Below are 22,093 nucleotides of genomic sequence, written 5' to 3'. Positions count from 1 at the left end.
TGAGTGACCTCGAGGGGCTGAGCTGAGCCTGGGGTCCTTCTAAAGGACCCGTCTCCCCTCTGGGCTCCCTCTGGGCTCCTGGCACAGGCCATCGGGTCACCCTGACCCCTCCTGCTTTCTCTGTGCCAAGGCCATTCCACAAGGGGACCTTCAGGACTTGTCTGTTCGGGAGCTTGGGGCCTGGGGACACTGCGGCTGGATTCCAAAGGTGCAGGGTGACCTCCAGGGGGGCAGGGCGGGCCTGCACAGCCCCCTCCCCGCTGCGCCCTGAGATCCAGTGTCTGCTGAGACAGCACTCCGCCCCGGCCCGGCCTCCACCAGAGGCCAGGCCAAGAGCAGGCCAAGGGCAGCGCCCGCTGCCCCCCCACAGGCTGGTGCTGCAGGAGCAGGGTGACTCCAGAGACCTGGCCGGGCAGGGGCTGTCCGGTGGCTCTGGGGTGGGGCCCTGAACCTGCCACTCAGCACGCACTCATGGTACCAGGGAGGCCTGAGGAGCCGGGAGAGCCGCCATACACTCTCGGGGTGGGTGGGTGTTGGGGTTCAGTTGTAGCTGGGTGCCCCAGAGCCTGCCACCCACCAGGAGACCCGGCTCTCTTGGGTTCATCTGCTGGGCCTGGTGGTGCACGCCTCTGATCCCAGCAGCTTGGGAGGCTGAGGCAGGAGGATCTCGAGGTAGAGGCCAGCCTCAGCAACAGCAAAGCCCTAAGCAGCTCAGTGAGACCTTGTGTCTAACTGAAGTACAAAATAGGGCTGGGGACAGGGCTCAGAGGTCGAGGGCCCCTGGGTTCAATCCCCGGTACCCCCCAAGGAAAGAAGTGGGACTGTCCCCTTGAATGGTGGGTGGGCTGAAAGGGTGGCAGACAGGCCATCTGAGCCTGGGGGAATGGGTCCCTCCAATCCTGCCCCCTGGGCCTCAGTGCCACCTTTGAGCTTTGGCTGGGGGAGTAGAGGGCAGAGGTGTCCCCAGAGTCCTAGTTGGCTGCGCTCCCGCAGAGGGGACGCTGAGACCCAGAGATGGAACTTGGAGTGGTGTTTGGGTCCCCAAGGGGAAGGGGCTCCCTGCCCTCCGCTCCCTGGGCCTCGCCCCGCTCAGCACAGCCTGGCGGGAGGTTGAGTCCCTGTGTCCCCTGGGCCTCGTGTTGCTAGTCATTGGGAGATGGAGGCTCGCGTGGCTCTTGAGTGGACGGGGCCAGCTGGGCCCGGGGCTGCTGGCCCCGTGACCTCAGAGCCTGGGGGGTGGGGAACTGGACCCGCCTTTGGTTTGGAGGCTCTGCATTTGGATCGGATGTGCCCCAGGACACAGGCAGGGTCACATGGGTGAGGGACTTAGGACCGACCGTGAGAACCCTTCTGCCCCGCTGTGAGGGGTCATGAACCTGTCAAAGCGTCCCTCGTGCCCTGTGGAATATCTTTTGTACCTCAGTGGACACAGGGTGGGTTTGGCATCGCTCTCCGTTTTCCTCCTGATTAGCTGTGTGACCTCCAGCCAGCCGCTTACCCTCTCTGAGCCGCAGATTTTCCCACGGCCTCTCCAGAACCTGGCGGGTTCCTGCTTCCCCTGGGGCCCTGCAGGGAGCGCTCCCACTGGAAGTTCACCGCGGTCTCTTCCTCAGTTTGACAGATGAGGAAACCGAGGCACTGGGGGCTGCTGGCTGTAGGCTCCCTCCCTTGGTTTTGTTGGTGGGTCCTTGGAGGACGTGGCGGGAGGCCTGGCCGCTTTCTGAGAGCGCTCAGCTCCTCCTTCAGTGGCCTTTGTCCCCCGCTGAGGGCGCGTGGGGTCCCCTGCCTGCCCCTGACCTAGCCAAGGGGGCTGCCTGCTGGTCCTCTTGCCCTTGAACCTGCCCGGGGCACCGTGCACTGTGGGTGTTGTGTGAGGTTCGTTGAGGTTGGTGTGGCCTCTGTTTCCAGCCTCCCGTGGTGCCTCGGAGTCCCCCTCTGCCCGTCCTCACCCTCGGGCCCTGCCTGGGAGTGGGGTGGCCGTGCTCCAGGGTCAGGGCCACAGCAGATCCCCTCCCTGCTGGGCAGGGCAGGCCTCCCTCTCTCCCTGTGTTTACTTGGAGACGCCTCCTGTCCCCTGAGGCTGAGCACAGTGGGTGCTGTGTCCCCGCCTCCTGCTCTCTCTGCTGCCGGCTAGAGCCTGGACCCTGGGGACACCCCATCCCACCGCCCAGCCCTGGTGCAGGCCTGCAGGGCTGGCCACGCCCCCTCTTTCCCAGGCCCGGTCCTTCCCGGGCTTTAAAAAGCATCTGGGGAGCCCAGGGACATGGCTGGCCCGGGGCCAGGACCTGCCAAACGTGCTGTTGCGTAAAATTGTAGCCGATTAATTTAAGACCCGCCAGCCTCCGCTGTGCGCCTGGCTGGGGGCCCCAGAGCCCTGCCTGGCCCCTGCCCCTCCCCCTCCAAGGCCACCTCTCCTGCAGGACCCTCTCAGCATCCTCCTGGGGGTCCCCAGCCCTGGGCACAGCTTCCCCCAAGGCTCCTGCGCTCTGGCAGGGACTTCAGGGCCTGGCCTCCCGTGGCCCGGGTTTCCCCGTCTGCAATGCAGAAGGGGACAGTCCCCGCCCTGTCGCTGGGCGACGAAGGGGCACCCTGGGCCGGCCTCACGCTGCTGCAGCGCGACCCAGGGGACTGGGCCCGTCGGAGGCGCCGCCCTGCCCTCTCTGGTCACCGTGCCAGGCCTGATGATGTGCCCGTCGCCTGCGCATCCGGTTTTTCAGGAGGATCTGGGTCCCTGGGCTCTGAGGTCTCTTGACTGTGATCGCTGGCAGCTGACCTGTGATTGACAGAGTGTCAGGGGCCAGCTCCTGCATCCCGGTGGCCACCACACCATGGCCAGGGACCTGCGCTGCAGGACCACGCTGCTCAGGAAGGAGACCCCTTCCCGTGCGTCCTGGGGCTGGCCCTGGACACTCCAGTAGCCCACGCAGCCCTGACCTCCCAGAGAGCCCTGGGCTCACGGGCCCCATGCACGGGTCACACTATCTCAGAGCTGCGGGGACGATGGCCCACGGGACAGGCACAGCTCGGCTCAGCAGGCAGGAGGTGAGATCCTCCTGCCTCGGCCTCTCCGCTGGGCTCCGGCCTCAACCCCTGCCTCTCCCTTTGCAATGGCTCTGCTTCGTCACGCGCGTCCCTGCAGAGCGCCTACTGTGTGCTGCTCGGGGTCTGGGGACAAGCAAGCCCTCCTGACCTCCAGAGGGTCTCGTCTCTGGAAGCCCTGCTGCAGGAGGGTCCCCGTGTCCCCAAGAGGGTCCCCGGGCCCCACTGTGGTGAGTCCACAAAGGCACATGGAGGCCTGCAGTCGGGTGTTGCGTGAGGACACAGCAGCACCCAGGGACCACCCTGGCTGGCCTCCGTCTGTGGATCCTGGACTTCTCGTGGCCGGGTCACACAGGGTGCCTTCTGCCTCCCGGTGCCCGGCCTCCATGAGAGGCCCGTGTGCGTCGCGTGTGCATTTCAGATGCACACTCCAGCGCGTGTCCCCTGCCTTCAGGTGGACGAGGCCTTGTGTCCTGCAGGTCAGGGACAGCCCGGCCCAGCACTCAGCTTCACGCGTGGTTCTGGTGGGCAGGTGTCGGACCACCTGCCAGGTCTCTGCTGGGCTGCCTGGGCCTCGTGACCTGTCGTCTGATTTCCGTCTCTCTTGCTGGGTGTTGGTTTTTGGGGTTTTTTTTTGGTACTGAGGACTGGACTCAGGGGCACTCGACCCCTGACCCCCGTCCCCAGCCCTATTTTGCATTTTATTTAGAGACAGGGTCTCCCTGAGTGGCTCAGGGACTTACTAAGTTGTTGAGGCCGGCCTCCAACTTTCGATCCTCCCATCTCAGCCTCCTGAGCCGGTGGGATGACAGATGTGGGTCACTGCACCTGGCTCTCTTGCTGGTTTGAGGTCCAGGTGGGGGCCCTGTGGCTGTGTGCTGTGTCCAGCTTGTGGTCACTGGTAGGGAAGGGAGGGGACCCGGCTGTCGGCTCCTAGGTGCAGTTGCTGTGGGTATCCTGCTGTGGCCGGGGCTGTGGTCCCAGCCCTTTGGGGCAGTGGCTCGAACATCTGTGCTTCCTAGAAAGCTGTGTCCACCTGTGACCGTTCTCCTGGGTCAGCGGGTCACCAAGGACACAGGGAAGGTCCCCTCCTTGGCCCTGTTGGTCTGACGGGTGCCGCTCGGCCCCGGAGCTGGTGGTGCACGAGTGTGAGTGTGAGTGTGCGGGCTTCTGCACGCTCAGTGCCGGTGGCCAGCGGGGTCCCCTCCAGACCCACGTGGAGGACCTTGGTGTGAGGTGGGCACCTGACCTTTGAGAAGGCTGGCCATCCTGGGGGCTGTTCCCTGAGCAGTGGCCTCCTGTGCCCTACCCTGAGCATGGCCGCCCGGGGGAGGTGGCTTCCACACTGGGCCGTCCCCTCCTCCCTGGGCAGAGGGGACCCGCGGTGGCTGGGGAGGCTGGGGCTGCTGGGACGGCGAGGAGGGGCAGGGCAGGGCAGGGCCACGTCCCAGTGCATCATGGGAGCCGAGGTGGGCAGGGGCGGGCCTCTGGGTGGCCAGCGGTCAGCATCGAGGGTGCAGGATTCTGGGGGAGCGGCAGGGCTCTGGTCAGCCAGGGCAGGGAGGAGGACACAGGGGCCCATGTCTGTCCTTGAGTGCTGGGGACGAGCCGTGGGAGATTTCTAAGGACCCAGGCCTGCCCCAGGGGCGCTGCCGAGGGTCAGAGTCCCGAGTGCCACTGGAGTTGCAGAAGGAAAGGGGGGGCTGAGACAGACACAGGCCAGCGGACCCCTGCCCCTGCTGCAGGGACCCAGGGGTGACCATGGGGACCGCAGCCCAGCCCTAGGTCAGGGTGACCAAAGACCGAGTGCTCTGTGCCAGCTGTGTCCCTCTGCCCCACACCGGGGTCTGGATGTGGGACCTCGTCTGCAGGCAGCTTCCAAGCGCCCCCTCCCCGCCCCGTGGAGCGGTGAGCTCCTGAATCCTCACACTCTGCTGTGACGCGGCTGGTGGCGATGAGGAGACCGAGGGTCACAGAGGTCCCCTGCTTGCTGAGAGGTCACTGCCGGGGCAGGCTGGGGCTGGTCTGCGGCAGCCCTGGCTTTCCACCACCTGCTGGGCCCTGACCTGCTTGGTCCCTGCTTCTCCCCGGCAAAAAAAGGTTTGGGTGGGAAACGCAGGATTTCTGGGTCCCCTGTCCCCTGCCAGGTGCGTCTGGCCCGATCACAGCCACGAGGGCTCCTGAAAACCGCGTTTTAATCACCCAGTTCCCGCCAAGAGGATGTCACTAAGTGCTTTCCCAGTGTCACACTCCTCCTGGCCTGGCAGAATCCTGCCCTCAGCCAGGGGGCCGCGGGTTGGTGACGGGGAAGGGGACATGGCGCAGGAGATCCCCGCCCCTCCTGGGCACACGTGTGGCGGTGGGTGACGGTCCTCTGGCTGGCCATCCCAGCCCCGGAGCCCCTGGCCGTCCTCGTGGTGGGGTGGATCTTCCCTCCCGGGTCAGGGCCAAGCTGGGCAGCCCCCTGCCTCCGGGCAGCTAGGGCGCGTGCCGGCCTTGGCTCTCAGCCTGGACGGGCCAGACATCCTCCTTGGCGCCCCCGCCTGCCCTCTGCCTGCAGAATGGGCCCTTTGTTGCCTCTGGGTTGGATGGACAGCTGACCTGGCCAGGCTGTCAGCTGCCCGCCCGCCCTCCGTAGCAGTGGGACAGGCCTTGGGTGGCCATGGGGGGGCCAGGCTGGGGCTCGGGCCTCCCCCTCCCCTTGGCTGCCCCCCAGGGCCCTGACCCAGGCTTCCCTGCCTAGTGGGGCCCTGGGGCCTGCTGGGCAGGAAGAGGGGCCAGCCTGGGGACACTGGGCGGGCCTGCTCCCTGGCTGTCTATGGGAAGATCAGGGACACCGTGTGGTGGCACGTGCTCTGTCCACAGGGGAGATGGGGACCCAGCCTGCTCCTGGCCTCTCCCTTGGGGGGGAGCCTGGGGGTGACTCCCAGTGTACAGGTGGGACCGGGGACCCCGAGGGTTGGATGCCCAGGCAGAAGCCGGGCGGGCTGAGCTGTGTCCCTTCCTGAGCTGGCCGGCTGGGGGCCCGTGTCCGGGTGCAGTCTGGTGGCCATGTCTGGGTGAGGGGAGGGCCCCTTGCAGGTGTGGGGGAGGGGCTGCTGGCCAGTTCCCGTGGTCCTTGGGGACAAGTGTCCAGAGTCAGGAGATCCTGGCTGGAGGTGGCAGGGGACACGCAGGGATGCCCCTGGCCTGGTCCCCGTGCCCAGGGTACCTCTGCCACAGGCCCAGCTGCTGTGGCCAGGGAACGGCTGGGCCCAGCTGCCCCAAGAGCAGGCTGCCTCCAGGTGGGTGGCCCTGGAGTGGACAGCTGTGGGTGGCGGCACGTGGGCTCCCCCATCCTGCCAGCCGCCCTGGCCCCGTGCCCGCCCCTCTGTCTGGAATGCCCTCCTGGTGGCCGCTGGCTCCTCCTACTTTGGGGACAGATTCTGTGCCCCCCGTGCAGCGGGGAGGTCTGGTTTGCACCCGGGGTCTCCGTGACACGTATGCGCGCAGGTCTGTCTGGCTGGGCCCGGACGCGGGGGCTCTTCGGGACACAGTGTGACTGTCCCCAGAGTCTTGTCTACTTCGGGTGTTACCTCCCGGCTGTGTCCCCCTGCTGGGGCCCTGTCTCCCTGGGACCCGCCCGTGTGTGTGAAGGGGCAGGGGTGACCCGTGCGGGGCAGGTGGAGGGACAGCTGGCCTCACGTGCCCCTAGCTGCAGCTGTTGGGGGCCACCTGTCCCGGTCATCTGAGTCGGCCCCGTGCCTGTGGGCTGGGGGCAGGGTGTCTTGGCCTGTGTCCCCGGATTGTCCAGGACTCTGTCCTCTTCTCGTTCCTGCCCACCCCAGGCCTAGGGGCTGCTGTGCCCGGCCCTGGGTGGCAAGGGGGGTGGCAGGCCTGGGGACAGGCCCAGTGGGGACAGGAGGTCGGTGCATATAGAAAGCACCCCTGGATGTTGGGCAGGGAGAAGGGCCAGGCTCGGGGGTCCACATGGGGCCACAAAGACTGGGCAGCGCTGGGTCTTCCCGGGGTGTCCGCAGGTTGGGGGGACCTGCGCCTGGGGACACGTGCAGCGTCCTGCTCGGGTCTGGAGGTCTGGGTCCCCGGCTAGACCCGTTCATTCCCATTTCACAGGTGGGGAAACTGAGGCCACGGGGGACTTCAGCCCCCACACGGGCTGCCCCGCTGGGGCGCATCGGGCCCGGGGCTGGCCCAGCTCCTGTGAGCAGCACCTCTGTCCCCAACCCGGGGCGTGGGGGTCGTGCACCCTGAGGAGGACATCTGGGTTCCCACCCCCACAGGCCATGGCAGGACTGGCCGGGCGCAGGGCTGGGTGTGTCCCTGTGCCACTCACAGGACGCCCGGCGCTGTGCCTCAGCTCTCTGTCCGCCTGGTGTCCCCTCCTCGCCGAGGCCAGCGTTCCCAGAGTTTGGGTGACAGTGCTGTCCCCGCCCCCTGCCCAGCTCTTCCGGGTCTGGTTTGACTTAAGCCCGGGTGGGGAGCAGCTGAGCGGATGTGGGGGGCGGGGGCTCTCAGGAATGTGTCCCTCCCCTCCACGGCCGCCTCCTTAGCCAGACTCACAGCGTCCCCACCCCGGCTGGCCGCCTGGGCCCGGCCCCAGGAGCTGTTTGAGCCAGACCTTGGCTCGGCCCTTTGCCCTGGGCCTGCCCTGCCCCATGGCCACAGGGACACCAAGAAGCGTCCTGTGCCAGGCCCTGTCCCTGCCCCTGGGTCGAGGTGGAGAGACCAGAGGTGACCGTGCTGGGCAGGCCCGTGACTTGTGGGCAGGAGCAGGCCCGGGCCCGTCCAGGAGACCGCTGGGCTGTGAGGACGCCCCAAGTCCCATCTCTGGAGGGTCCCCTGGGTCTCGCTGTTAATTAAATCCATTTGTTTGGTAAAAGCCACTAAAAATACTGCAGCCTCGCGCTCAGGGCAGAGGAGCGGAGCTGGGTGACAAGCCCCGACTTGTCTGGGACCTGGAATACAGTTCCATGCCATGAGGTGCCTCCTCTCCTGCTGCCTTCTTACCAGGGGTGTCCCCAACCCCCAGGACACCCTGCAGACTCCATCTGGGCCTCTACACCCTGCAGACTCCTGGCCTCCCATCTCCTCCTCTGCCTTGCTCCACTCTGGGCTCTGTGCCCTGATAAAGGGACCAGGGACTCTCTGGGCCCCATGGTGCCCTGCGTGGGCTCCCTGTCCTTGAGGATGGGACCTGGCTCAGCGGGGAGTCAGCGTGGCTGGCCTTGGCCTTCTCTGAACCCAGCCTCCTCCTGGGGGGGGGAGGCCTGGGACCGCCAGCCTTGAGTAGGCCTGAGTGTGACACAAGGGCATCAGCAGAGCCCCGCTTAGGACCCTCCTCACCGCCACAGATCCTGGTGGACCTCGCGAACCCTGGTGGCCGCCCGGCCCTGGCCTACGAAAGCGTAGTGGCCCAAGAGGGCAGTCCCATCCTGCGCGACCTCGTCCTCAGCCCCAACCGCCAGTACCTCTACGCCATGACGGAGAAACAGGTGGGTGCCCGGGTGGCTGTGGGGCGGTGCAGGACTCGGGGTGGGGGACCGGGGAAGCTGGGGTCCACTGTGAGCGGGGAGCCAGCTCTTCTTCCACAGGGACGCCCAGGGGGTGAGTGGACCTGGTTGGGCAGGTCTCAGTGAGCACTTTTTTTGGGGGGGGGGAGTACTAGGGATTGAACTCAGGGTCCCTCGACCCCTGAGCCCCGTCCCCAGCCCTTTTTCTATTTTATTGAGAGACAGGGCCTCGCTGAGTGGCTTAGGACCTTGCCTTTGCCGAGGCTGGCCTCCACCTTGCGATCCTCCTGCCTCAGCCTCCCGAGCCACTGGGATGACCGATGTGTGCCACCGTGCCTGGCTCACTGTGCACTTTTGTGTCACCAACAGACACATGTCCTAGGGAGTGGGGACAGATGTGAGGGTCCTCGCTGCGTCCAGATTCTCCTGGGCCTGGTGTGAGGAATTCCCAGTCCCTCCCTGTCGGGGACAAAGATTTGGAGGGAGCAGTCTCAGAGCACGGGTGGCAGTGGGGGGCTGGGCTGCCTCTGGAGCTCTGAATTCCTGGGCCTGGGGCAGAGACGGGCCGCCCCCCGTGGGGCTGTGGCTGCCATCTTGGGGGGGGCCCGTGGTCAGCCGGCCTGCTCTCCAGGGCTGTGGCTCTTGTCCCTCGCTGTGACTCCTTGGGCTGCTTCTGTTCTGCTTTAACGCCACCTGGGGACTGGAGGCTGAGGAGGGTGGGAGGGCAGGGCCGGTGAGCCAGCGGGGACACCCGAGGCTGGCCTCCTGGCCTCGAGGAGGCTAGGAGTGGCCTTTGAAGACAGCACCAGGGGGGCCTGGGGACCAGAATGGTCTGACACCTGGCCTCCCACCGCAGGTGACACGGGTGCCCGTGGAGAGCTGTGTGCAGTACGCGTCCTGCGAGCTGTGCCTGGGGTCTCGGGACCCCCACTGCGGCTGGTGTGTCCTGCACAGCGTGTGAGTTGGGAGGCCTTGGCCTTGGCCTGGTGGCCCGCAGCCTGGGAGGGCACCACCAGCCCCCATGCTGCCCGAGGTGCCCAGGGCTCCTCAGGGTCCCTCCTGGGCACTGTGGCTAGGAGCAGGGCGCCCCAGGGTGGCGGGCTGGGCCCTGTGTCCCCGCCCTGGGTGGTGGCTGGCCGGGCGGGTGGCCCTGGGTCCCCTGGCCGGCCTCAGCACCCTCTGTCCACAGCTGCTCGAGGCTGGACGCGTGTGAGCGCGCGGACGAGCCCCAGCGCTTCGCCTCTGACCTGCTGCAGTGCGTGCAGCTGACCGTGCAGCCGCGCAACGTGTCTGTCACCGTGTCCCAAGTGCCGGTGAGTGTGGCCACCCCGCGGCGGGGTGAGGGGGTGGGGTGGGGACCCCGGTGTCCGCTCACCGCTCCCTCCCGCCGTGGCCAGCTCCTGCTACAAGCCTGGAATGTCCCCGACCTCTCGGCCGGCGTCAACTGCTCCTTCGAGGACTTCACGGAGTCCGAGGGCATCCTGGACGATGGCCGCATCCACTGTCGCTCGCCCTCCGCCAGGGAGGTGGCGCCCATCACGCGGGGCCAGGGTGAGGGTCCTGCTGCCCCAGAGGCCGTGGGGGGCAAGGGGTCCCCTGGAGCTCCGACACCTCCCCCTTCACAGCCAAGGGCACCTTAGGGGACCCCGCCACCTGCTGCCCCCTGATGGATGGAGAGGACCCCGTGCCCTGCGTAGGGGGCAGCAGATGGGTGGCTCATGATGACCAGAGTCTCGGGCTGCGTAGGTGACAGGAGGGGACCCAGGGCACAGGCGGAGCTGGAGGGGTGCGAGGTTGGGGAGGGGGGGCTACCCTGAGTGTGATGGGCGCTGACCCCTTGGGGCCGCTGTGACCCGTCCCTTAGGTGCCTTTCAGACTTTCTAGGCCACCCCGTGAGCCAGTCCCCGAGGCCACCACCAGGAACGGGACAGGGTCCTGGGTCCACACGAGGCCTCATGCTCTGGGGACCCTGCGCACCTGGAGGCTGACCTTGAGGACCTCCAGGGTCCTTGGGCACGCCCTCCCCTGCCTGGGCTCGTCCTGGGCTCTGTCCCCCCTGGTGGCCCTGGTGGCCCTGGTGACAGGCCCGTGGTGCTCCTCAGGGGACCAGCGGGTGGTGAAGCTGTACCTCAAGTCCAAGGAGACGGGGAAGAAGTTCGCGTCCGTGGACTTCGTCTTCTACAACTGCAGCGTCCACCAGTCGTGAGTGTCCCCGAGCCCTGCCGTGGGCCCGGGCCTGCCCGCCTGCCTCTGTCCCCTGCCGTCTCTCTGCAGATGCTCCGTGGGCCCCCCCTCGGGCCAGCTGGGCAGGGAGTAGGGAGAGGCCTCCACGAGAGCCACCTGCCAGGCAGGGGCCAGGCCGAGGGGGGACAGGCAGCAGGTGGGGGGGCAGTGCCACCCACAGGGCCCGTGGTGGCCTCGGGTGTGGGGCTGTGTCCTGAGCAGGGGGTGACGTACAGATTCACACATAAACGTCCTCGCTGGCCACCGGGAGAGCCAGTGGACCGCAGGCAGCACAACACGGAGGGGACAGTCTTGAGTAGGACTGGTACGGTGGCCCAGACCTGGCCTCTCAGGGCCCAGAGGGCAGATGGCCAGGGGTAGTGGCATCAGCTAGTAACTAGGGGGGTTCTGGAGAGAAGGGGGGCAGCCTCCTCCAGAGACTTTGGGCCTGGACACAGCGCCTGTGATGGCCGGTCCCTGTCACAGGGCCCAGCCCCTGTCAGATTCAAACAGACAAGCCGCTGCTCAAGTGGGATGTGGTTCTGCCCAGGGAGGCGGATGTGGACGGAGGCTGTGGTCAGTTCTGTGCGGTCACCACAGCCGCTGGTGTGGGGTGACCAAGGCTCTGGAGAAGAAAACAGTGGAGACGGGGGGGACAGGAAGGCAGGCGGGAAACCATTTGGGGGAGGTTTTCTCTCAGAAGCAGCATGTGCAAAGGCCCTGGGGCAGCACGGTGGGAGCGCAGGGCGTTGTGCTCCTGGCTGGGGTGTGGGCCTGCCTCACTGCCCGCCCTCCCTCTGCAGCTGCCTGTCCTGTGTCAACGGCTCCTTCCCCTGCCATTGGTGCAAATACCGCCACGTTTGCACGCACAACGCCGCCGACTGCGCCTTTCTGGAAGGCCGCGTCAACGTGTCTGAGGTAAGGCTCGGTGACAGGGTCTCGGGTCTCAGAGGCACAGACAGCCCCACCTGCATGCCACCCACGGGCTGGCCAGGAGCATCCCATGAGTGGTTGGACTGTCGGGCTGCTGGCCTCGTACCCCAGGGGTGCGACTGACCGGGTCAGTCCGGGAGGGCGCTGGTCACTGTGTAGCAGGGTCTGTGGCAGTGGGCACAGCCTTCTGGGTGGTCTTGGCCAGTGCTGTTTTGTGGTCTCCTTTGTGACCCATGGGCTATGTGGGGAAGCTTCAGATCAGTCCCTGGGCTGGGCCTCTTTTAGCGGGCAGCCCTGGGCGCAGAGGGCCACACTGCCTAGGCCCTGGTGGCCGTGGAGTACGAGCCTGGGGCTCAGGCCTGGCTGGGGGACACGGGGCCTGGCTGGGGGACACAGGGCCTGGCTGGGGGACACGGGGCCTGGCTGGGGGACACGGGGCCTGGTGGCCTATATCTCGCAGGCAGACAGGGAACTCTGGGATCAGCTGGTGGGGGACAGTCCTGCAGGACAGCGTGGTGACTTCTGGTAATTCAGTGGTCACCCTGGAGCCCGGCACAGCGCTGGGTCTGTCCACGGGCTACGGGGCAGATCCAGGGCCTGCTGGGCACCGCGTGGGCAGGACACTGTGGTCAGGCCTGGGGAGGGCTCCTCGTGTCCATGGGGCCAGGACCCTCCGATTGTGGCAGACACCACACACTTTGGCTGGAAAGAGGGGGTGAGGGCGGATCCCCTGCTGGGTACTTGTGGGGCAGGAAGTGTCCGTGGCTTGGGGCCCCTGACCCTCCTCGCCGTGGCCTCCCAGCCACCCCAGGCAGTGGACAGGACAGGTATCAGATGCGGACTCCACGGGGCTGCGTAGGAAGGGCCAGGGGCACAGGACTCCAGGTGGGTCATGGACACCTCTCGGCCTGGCCCCAACTTGACCCAGAAGCCCTTGAGTGAAGGGAGGCCGGGCAGCCTCCACAAGATCCCAGCCTCCCAAGGGAGCCTTCAGCCTTTCCCCAGGTGTCTGTCCACCAGGCCTTGACCCAGGCCTCCCAGAGTGTGGTGGTCACCGTGGAGTCTGGGCGGGCAGGAGGGCAGCGGGGAGAGGGGTGACCTTGGAGTACTGGGGCGGCAGGTCGAGGCTGCTCAGTGCTGCTGGCTGTGGGTCACACCCGGGGCTGTTGGCGGTGGGCACGTGGCAGCGCGGGACGCTGGCTAGGACCTCCTATGGGGAGACCCCGTTCTGTCTCCTGCCACCAGCCAAGAAGTTTCCTGGACCCAGTGGCCTCCTGTAGTCACAGTGACACTCCAGCCTGGGCCCGAGGGTGCAGGGACTCCTCACTGGCCTGAGCACAGCCCTTGAGTTCAGGCCTGCGGCCACGGGGACATCTGCACGCTCAGCAGTTAACTGTGAGGTCCTTTCTAGGCCTAAGGGGCTGAGTCAGAGTCCCTGTCCCCTGCAGGGGCCTGGCAGTCTCTGCCGAGCTGGCCCGGGACCCAGGGCCCGCTTTGGGAGCTGTGACAGGCCTTGGGGACAAGGGCCTGTTTTCAGCATCCCTATTTAAAGCCAGGCTCTGCGCTCCCCGGGGCCGCTCCTTCCCAGGCTGCCACCCGACGTGCTGCAAGGACCCAGGGTCATTGCATCAGGTCTTTGGTGCCGAAACGCTGTCCCCAGGAGCCCGGGCTGTTTTTCTGCTGGGCTCTGGCTATTTTTACTCGCTCCCGAGGTCCCCAGCTGGGACCTCTCTCCCCAGCATCTTGGTGGCGGCTGCCTCTAGGGGCCTGTCAATGCAGGCCAGATGGGGCCCCTCCGCTGTCCAGACGCTGGGGTCTTTGGAAGGAGGGGGACATCCCGGGGCCAGCCTGGCGGGGAACAGGATGCAGAGAGCTGGCCGTCACTCACGTCCTCGGGGTGCCAAGGCTGACTATGGCACCATCGGCCCAGGCTCCGCACACTGACCGCAGTCAGGGCGCACGAGAGCACGCTCCTCTGGCCGGTCCCCAAGAAGCCTGTTGTCCCCAGGACTGCCCGCAGATCCTGCCCTCCACCCAGATCTACGTGCCCGTGGGCGTGGTGAAGCCCATCACCCTGGCGGCTCGGAACCTGCCCCAGCCACAGTCGGGCCAGCGGGGGTACGAGTGCCTTTTCCACATCCCGGGCAGCCCGGCCCGCGTCACCGCCCTGCGCTTCAACAGCTCCAGCCTACAGTGCCAGAATTCCTCGGTGAGGCCCCCCGGGTCAGGCAGGCTGGGGCGGGGTGGACCTGTGAGCCGCCAGGGACTGTCCCCGCACAGCCCTGGGACCCTGTCTGTGCCATTACTGAAGGCTGGTGCTCCTTCACGATCAGGTGCCCCTCGCTTGCACATCGGACTCTCTGGGCCATTGCTGTGCCCCTCGGGTGCCAGGGTCGTGCGGGTGAATGGGCCACAGGTGGGGGCAGGCGGGTGCAGGGAGGGCCAGGTGCTGCTCCCTGGCTCAGGGGGACACAGAGCCCCCCGACTCCTGCCTGCATCCTGTGGCCAAGCGCAGGACACCTACCTGCATTTGAACATGAGCAGATGGGCGCTGCCCGAGTGCCAAGTCAAGACACTCACTCGGGAGCTTCAGTCCGACGGGGTGATGTTTTCAAAGCTCTGTTATGGAATTTAACAATAACGGGGGACTCTCAGGGGGCTTTCCCAGATGGGGGTGCGTGCTTGAATCAGAGGCTTGCTCTGTCCTCTGCAGGAGCACAGCTGTGGCATGGCCCTGGGCCCTGATTGGCAAGGGGGGTGACTCTGGGCTGGCCCGTGGAGCACAGGGTGGTCAGCAAGGCCTCCGTTGACCCCCATCCCTACAGCTCTGGGGCAGGGTGTGGATGAGGTGCCTGGGGTCAGAGTGGACCCCGTTCAGCTGTGCCGATTGTCCCCTGAGCAGCAGCTAGACAGTCCCCTGCCCTCCAGCCTGTGTTTCCCGTCTCTGCCACTGAGTCCCACCTCCCCTGAACCCCACCCACCTCCCGCCGGCTCCCTGTTTGGCCTCATCTCCCCTCTCCTCGGGGCTTGAGGGCTGACGGTGTGAACGTGCCCTTCTCTGTGCCCATCTGTAGTGTCGTCCCCTCCTCCCTCCTCTCCGGGCCCACATTCATCTTTCCCGTAGCCGCGTCTAAAGGGAAGAGAGAGTATCAGGGAATTTGATGGGATCCAATTAAATTTCTGCAGATAAAAAATGATGAATTGCTGGGCCACCCCTGGGAGACACTGGGCTCCCCGACTCTGCCCCCCCAGCACAGGAATGGCGTTGAGGTCATGGACTCCAGAAAGTGGGACACAGCTGGAGCGCCAGGCCCAGCCCCTGGGGACAGGGTGGTTACACTGAGGCCAGGCCAGCCTGGGGAGGGGCTGGGGACAGAGCTGAGCACGACAGTGATTCGACTGGCCAGGGGAGACCCATCGCACCCCGCGGGGCAGCCTGGTCCTCGTAGGGGATGAAGATACTGAAGTTCTCAGAGCATCCCGGACCCCGTCCAAAGGGCCCAGCTGAGAGTCCTGGTTTCCCAGCCTCCTTGTGGTTGGAGGTGGTGTCCAGGACGCCCCAGGGAGGCTGAGCTTGGGGGGCAGGGAGTTGACCCTGCTCGGGAGGAAGCTTGGCTGCAGGCTGGGGTCCTGAAACCAGGAAGGAAGACCCTGTGAGGCCGTGGGGGAGCCATGCCTGGGGGAGGTGGGGGACAAGAGAGTGACCCGCAGGTTTCAGGACCCAGGTTGGACACCCCGGGTCTCTCTGGGGAGGGTGGGTGCTGGCTTGACCCCCTCACTGTGGAGGGGGTGGCTGACCCCGTGCCCACCCCTGGCAGTACTCCTACGAGGGCAACGACATCAGCGACCTGCCTGTGAACCTGTCTGTCGTGTGGAATGGCAACTTTGTCATCGACAACCCCCAGAACATCCAGGGTGAGCAGCGAGGGGCCGCCCCGGGCACGGCGCGGTGCTGGGAAGGCGGGATGGTGGGTGGCCAGGGCTGACGCGCCTGCTCCCCGCAGCCCACCTCTACAAGTGCCCGGCGCTGCGCGAGAGCTGCGGCCTCTGCCTCAAGGCCGACCCGCGCTTCGAGTGTGGCTGGTGCGTGGCCGAGCGCCGCTGCTCCCTGCGACACCACTGCCCCGCTGATGCGCCCTCGGCCTGGATGCACGCGCGCCATGGCAGCAGCCGCTGCGCGGACCCCAAGATCCTCAAGGTAGGCCCCGCCCCCTGCCCTGGCCCCGCCCCCTGCCCTGGCCTTGCCCAGGCACCCTGGACGGCCCCCACTGGCCCTGGCCCCGCCCCACCGCCCAGGCCCTGCCCCACCATCCTGGCCCCGCCCCACCCTGGCCCTGGCCCCGCCCATCCGGCCCTGGCCTCGCCCAACTACCCTGGATGGTCCCCACTGGCCCTGGCCCTGCCCACCACCCTGGCACCGCCCACCGCCCTGGCCCTGCCCCACCGCCTTGGCCCCGCCCCAGCATCCTGGCACTGCCCCACCCTGCCCCCGCCCACCGCTGGCCCCGCCCAACTGCCCTGACCCCGCCCAGCCGGCCCTGGCCTCGCCCAGCCACCCTAGATGATCCCCACGGGCCTTGGCCCCGCCCCACCTTGCCCCGGCCCCGCCCACCGCCTGGCACCGCCCAGCTGCCCTGACCCCGCCCAGCCGGCCCTAGCCTCGCCCAGCCACCCTGGACAGCCCCACTGGCCCTGGCCCTGCCCACCGCCTGGCCCCACCCCACCATCCTGGCCCCGCCCCACCATCCTGGCCCCACCCTGCCCCTGGCCTTGCCCAGCCACCCTGGATGATCCCCACTGGCCCTGGTCCTGGCCCTGCCCACCGCCCTGGCCCCGCCCCACCCTGCCCCTGGCCCCACCCCACCGCCCTGGCCCCACCCCACCGCCCTGGCCCCGCCCTGCCCCTGGCCCCACCCCACCATCCTGGCCCTGCCCCACCGCCCTGGCCCCGCCCCACCGCCCTGGCCCCGCCCCACCGCCCTGGCCCCGCCCTGGCCGGCTCACCTGCCTGCCACCCTGGTGCCACCGAGCCTGCCCAGGCGCAATGTCCCTGGCTGTACTGGGCCTGAGGTGGCTACTAGTGCCCCAGCCTCTGCCTTCCCGCAGCTGTCCCCAGAGACGGGCCCCAGGCAGGGAGGGACGCGGCTCACCATCACCGGCGAGAACCTGGGCCTCCGCTTTGAGGACGTGCGGCTGGGCGTGCGCGTGGGCAAGGTGCTGTGCAGCCCCGTGGAGAGCGAGTACATCAGCGCCGAGCAGTGAGTGCGGCCCGGGGGCAGCGGGCGTGGGGGGCTGCCCGGCCTGCAGTTGCTGAGGCCCGGCCTGCGCCCGCAGGATCGTCTGTGAGATCGGGGACGCCAGCACGGTGCGCGCCCACGACGCCCTGGTGGAGGTGTGCGTGAGGGACTGCTCCCCCCACTACCGGGCCCTGTCGCCCAAGCGCTTCACCTTTGTGGTAAGTCCCGCCCCTGCGGCGCTTGGCTCCCTGCCTGTCCGAGGAGGTGGCCCTGGGGCCTCATCTGGGCGCAGGGGCAGGCTCTGGCCACAGCCCACCTGCTTGGCCTCCTCAGGGTCCCCTGGTCCAGCCGTGCTCTGTCCTATTCTGCAGTCTCAGGGGCTGTCCCCTGCCCTGCTGTGCTGATTTGGGTTCCAGCCTTCTCTGGCCACCCTGAGCAGTTTCTGAGACCCCAGCTGTGGGGCTTCTGTGCTGCTAGGGCCACAGCTGGCAGTGCAGGTTGGCAGAGCAGGACCTGTCCCTATGGGACCTGTGGGGGACTTTGCTCTAACAAGTCAATCTTCTTACAGACACCAACCTTCTACCGCGTGAGTCCCTCCCGTGGGCCTCTGTCAGGGGGCACCTGGATTGGCATTGAGGGGAGCCACCTGAACGCGGGCAGTGATGTGGCAGTATCCATCGGTGGCCGGCCCTGTTCCTTCTCCTGGTACGGGGTGCAGGTGGGAGTGGGGGGCCAGGGCATGGCCCACCTCTTCTACTGGTGGTCGGGGGCCAGGGCTGTCCCTCCTCCTGGTTCACATGTCTGTGTGCCCCCTTCCGTTGCCAAGGAAACCGGGGTATGGAGAGCCTGGCTGGGGTGATCACTATGGAAACCCAGATGCGGAGAAGGTTACCATGGAGACAGGGGCTCCCTCCAGCATGGGGAGACGAGGGAGGAGAGAGGGTAGCTGATGGGAGGGCGTGGCCTGGCTCCAGGGGGCGGGCACAACCTGGCTGCCTCTGCCCTGGTCCTTCCCTAGGAACAGGGGACTCCCTTGGGAACAAAATAAGAAGTATTTAAAAAGATTTTTTTTTTTTTTTTTTTGGAAGAGAGAAAACAGACATCTTAACAAAAGCCCTGAGGCTTGAAGTGGATAATTTTAGATTAGAGATGATAATGGAACGGCCCTTTAAATATTTTCCTGTGGTAATTACCCGTTATCAGACTCATCACTGATGTTTGCAGCTGAGCCAGGCCCCGCGGTAGGGCCTCCAGGCCGTGGTGACGGAGCTGAGGGGACAGGTGTAGGTAGTACCAACTGGCTGCCGGGTGAGCCAGTGACCTCGATGTCAGCCTGGCTCCTGTCACCTCAGACCCAGGAATTCAGGGGTGAAGCCTCGTTTCCCCGATTGAGGGACATTCATAGGGAAGGGGTCTGATTCATTGGGGCGGTGGCAATACTCTGAAGCCACAGGCAGGGACATTGGCTGCCTGTGCTGCAGAAGAGGCAAAGTCCTGGTGGGTGTGGATCCCTGGCCGGGGTCACCTGAGGCAGGGGTAGCAGATGGAGGCCCAGAGGAGTGGAGGACACTTAAGTCCATCTGCCAAGCAGGGTCCAAGGGGAGTGGGGGGGTGGCCCCTGGAGGGTATGAAAGTGGCAGTCATGAGCAGTCAGCCATCAGGAGGCAGGTCCAGCCCCTTTCCCGTGAGCTCATCTTTAAGGACACTCTGGAATTGTCCTGGATGCCACCTCACGGTGCCCTCGGGCCCCTCCAGGAGAAACTCCCGGGAGATCCGTTGCCTGACGCCCCCGGGGCAGAGCCCTGGCAGTGCCCCCGTGGTCATCAACATCAACCGCGCCCAGCTCGCCAACCCCGACGTGAAGTACAATTACACCGAAGACCCCACCATCCTGAAGATCGACCCCGCGTGGAGCATCAACAGGTGGGAGCCCTGTTGGAAGATGACCGGCTTGGTGTCCCTGGGGGGTGGGGGGGGGGTCTGTCCCTCTGGGGCTGTGCCGCCCCTCCTGTTTATCATTTGATGACTTCCCATTCATCTTCCAGTGGTGGGACCCTCCTGACGGTCACGGGCACCAATCTGGCCACGGTCCGGGAACCCCGTATCCGGGCCAAGTATGGAGGTGTCGAGAGGGAGAATGTGAGTCCACAGCGTCTGCAGACCCCCCCGGGGCCCTGGTTGGTGGCTCGGTGGGCGGTGGCCTGCGCACGGTGGCCCTGGATGGTGGGTGGTCCATGCAGGGAGCCCCTCGGATGGGGCTCTGCCTTGGGGGAGTTGGCCTCTCTGAGGCCCGCCCTGCATCGTGGTGCGCTGTGTCCCCAGAGCTGCATGGTGTACAATGACACTACCATGGTGTGCCGGGCGCCGTCCGTGGACAACCCGACGCGCAGCCCCCCGGAGCTGGGGGAGCGGCCGGACGAGCTGGGCTTCGTCATGGACAACGTGCGCGCGCTGCTGGTGCTCAACTCGTCCACCTTCGTCTACTACCCCGACCCCGTGCTGGAGCCGCTCAGCCCCACGGGCCTCCTGGAGCTGAAGCCCAGCTCCCCGCTCATCCTCAAGGTGGGTCCCGCACCCCTGGGAGGGGTACAGGGTGCGGGTGGGAGCAGAGGCCCCTCTGATCGCCGCTGTGGCACCCCGATCCCCGCAGGGCCGGAACCTGCTGCCCCCCGCGCCCGGTAACTCCCGGCTCAACTACACGGTGCTCATCGGCTCCACGCCCTGCGTCCTCACCGTGTCCGAGACGCAGCTGCTCTGCGAGTCGCCCAACCTCACAGGCCAGCACAAGGTCACGGTGCGTCCACCCGCCCACCCACCCTCTTGACCTGTGAGCCCTGCCCAGCCTGGTCCCTGGGTCCTCGTGTCCCCACTCTGGCCATTCTAGGCCCCGTTGGCAGGGTGTCGCCTGCAGCCTGCAGGCAGGTGTCACCGTGTGGGATGGGACCCTCAGGGCCATGGGCAGGGGCCTCTGAGCTACCTCCACCTCTGCCCTGCAGGTGCGGGCCGGCGGCTTCGAGTTCTCCCCGGGGATGCTGCAGGTGTACTCGGACAGCCTGCTGACGCTGCCCGCCATCGTGGGCATCGGCGGGGGCGGGGGCCTGCTGCTGCTGGTCATCGTGGCCGTGCTCATCGCCTACAAGCGCAAGTCCCGCGACGCCGACCGCACCCTCAAGCGGCTGCAGCTGCAGATGGACAACCTGGAGTCCCGCGTGGCCCTGGAGTGCAAGGAGGGTGTGTGGGGGCGGGGTCAGGGTGGGGGGGCGGGGTCAGGGTGGAGGGGGCGGGGTCTGGGCGTGGCCCTGGATTGCGAGGAGGGTGTGGGGCGGGGTTAGGGTGGAGGGGGCGGGGTCAGCATGACCCTGGAGTGCAAGGAGGGTGTGTGGGGGCAGGGTCAGGGTGGAGTGGGCGGGGTCTGGTCATGACCCTGGAGTGCAAGGAGGGTGTGTAGGGGCGGGGTCAGGGTGGAGGGGGCGGGGTCAGGGTGGAGGGGGCGGGGTCTGGGCGTGGCCCTGGAGTGCAAGGAAGGTGTGGGGGCGGGGTCAGGGTAGAGGACCAGGAGGTCTGGGTGTGGCCTTGGAGTGTGAGGATGGTGTGGGGGCGGGGTCAGGGTGGAGGGGCGGGGTCTGGGCATGGCCCTAGAATGCAAGGAGGGTGTGTGGGCGGGGTCAGGTGCTGGGGTCTGGGCGTGGCCCTGGAGTGCAAGGAGGGTGTGGGAGCCTGGTCAGGGTGGAGGGGGCGTGGTCTGGGCGTGGCCCTGGAGTGTGAGGATGGTGTGGGGGTGGGGTCAAGGTGGAGGGGCGGGGTCTGGGCATGGCCGAGGAGTGCTAGGAGAGTGAGGGGCGGGGTCAGGGTGGGGAGGCGGGGTCAGGGTGGAGGGGCGGGGTCAGGGTGGGGAGGCGGGGTCAGGGTGGAGGGGCGGGGTCAGGGTGGAGGAGGCGGGGTCTGGGCATGGCCGAGGAGTGCTAGGAGAGTGAGGGGCGGGGTCAGGGTGGGGAGGCGGGGTCAAGGTGGAGGGGCGGGGTCTGGGCATGGCCGAGGAGTGCTAGGAGAGTGAGGGGCGGGGTCAGGGTGGGGAGGCGGGGTCAAGGTGGAGGGGCGGGGTCTGGGCATGGCCGAGGAGTGCTAGGAGAGTGAGGGGCGGGGTCAGGGTGGGGAGGCGGGGTCAGGGTGGAGGAGGCGGGGTCTGGGCATGGCCCTGGAGTGCAAAGAGAGGGGGCAGCCGCCCGTCCCGCCCACCAGCACTGGTTCCTTTGACTTGGTTCCTGTGTCCTTACTCTGGGGTCCTTTGACGCCAGGGAGGGGTCAGCAGCCTACCTGGGGCCGTGGGGTGCCACCCCATTTGCACCCCGGTGCAGCCTTGATTCAGGGGCCAGGACACCCGGCCTTTTTGTGCCTCAGCCTCCTCCTCTGCACATTGGGCACCCCCCCGGGGTGTCACGCTTGGTGGCAGGATGGCCAGTGGGAAGTGTGGCAGCTTTTGCCTCTCCTTGGTGGCTGTTGTCACCCCTGGGTGCACACAGGTCTCAGTGGGCTGCTTTTCATCCTTGAGTCGGGCAGCTTTGTCCTGTTGACAGGGGACGTGTGTCCGTCCAGCCCTCGGGTGTGACTGGCAGAGACCTGCTAAGTGGGGCTCTGCAGGGGGCAGATGGGGACCTCTGTGTGCCCAGACTCTGCTTCCTGTCTCCTCCCTCCCCTATGCGGGCCTCTCTCATGGGCTCACTATTCCCCTTGGTGGCAAAACGGCCACCAGGGACGAGCTGAGCTGCCCCAGGGGGCCTCTATGACTGGGCCGTCCTTGTGAGTGCACCTGGTCTCATCCCTCCCCTTCCCCAGGTCTGGGCCTCCTGAAGCCCCTGAGCCTGAGTGGGCGGAGCCCAAGGATGGGTGGGGGCGTGGCCAGAGGAGGTGGCTTCCGGGTGGGCAGGGTCACAGCTGTGCTGACTGTGGCCTAGGGGTGGGTGAGCACAGTCGGAACACAGGGTTCCTTGTGTGATCCACGGGGTCAGCAGGGGCCGCCACCTCTGCCCAGCACATCACAGAACTGTCGCATACTCATCCCTGGCAGAGCCAGCCCTGCCCCAGGTGCTGTGGGTGCAGGTGGCCGATGTGGGCGGGGTCTCCATGTGGGCCCCTCACGGGCTGGGACCCTCA

At 66.9% G+C, this 22,093-nt stretch overlaps 1 protein-coding gene across 1 annotated transcript in view; it reads left to right on the top strand.

The window, feature by feature from the left end:
* Nucleotides 1-22,093, top strand: part of Plxna1 (plexin A1) — a 42,909-nt gene that overhangs the window by 3,716 nt on the left and 17,100 nt on the right. The window contains exons 3-19 of the mRNA XM_027954478.3: nt 8,391-8,531; nt 9,406-9,506; nt 9,739-9,862; nt 9,947-10,100; nt 10,652-10,751; nt 11,576-11,690; nt 13,714-13,914; nt 15,524-15,620; nt 15,710-15,903; nt 16,812-16,963; nt 17,040-17,160; nt 17,511-17,647; nt 18,698-18,865; nt 18,988-19,081; nt 19,265-19,504; nt 19,593-19,736; nt 19,939-20,173. Coding sequence (XP_027810279.2) covers nt 8,391-8,531; nt 9,406-9,506; nt 9,739-9,862; nt 9,947-10,100; nt 10,652-10,751; nt 11,576-11,690; nt 13,714-13,914; nt 15,524-15,620; nt 15,710-15,903; nt 16,812-16,963; nt 17,040-17,160; nt 17,511-17,647; nt 18,698-18,865; nt 18,988-19,081; nt 19,265-19,504; nt 19,593-19,736; nt 19,939-20,173 — 2,518 coding nt within the window. The remainder of the gene's footprint in view (nt 1-8,390; nt 8,532-9,405; nt 9,507-9,738; nt 9,863-9,946; nt 10,101-10,651; nt 10,752-11,575; nt 11,691-13,713; nt 13,915-15,523; nt 15,621-15,709; nt 15,904-16,811; nt 16,964-17,039; nt 17,161-17,510; nt 17,648-18,697; nt 18,866-18,987; nt 19,082-19,264; nt 19,505-19,592; nt 19,737-19,938; nt 20,174-22,093) is intronic.

Source organism: Marmota flaviventris, chromosome 20, assembly GCF_047511675.1.
Source record: "Marmota flaviventris isolate mMarFla1 chromosome 20, mMarFla1.hap1, whole genome shotgun sequence".
Lineage (NCBI taxonomy): Eukaryota > Metazoa > Chordata > Mammalia > Rodentia > Sciuridae > Marmota > Marmota flaviventris.
This window is presented reverse-complemented; position numbering and strand designations above follow the sequence as displayed.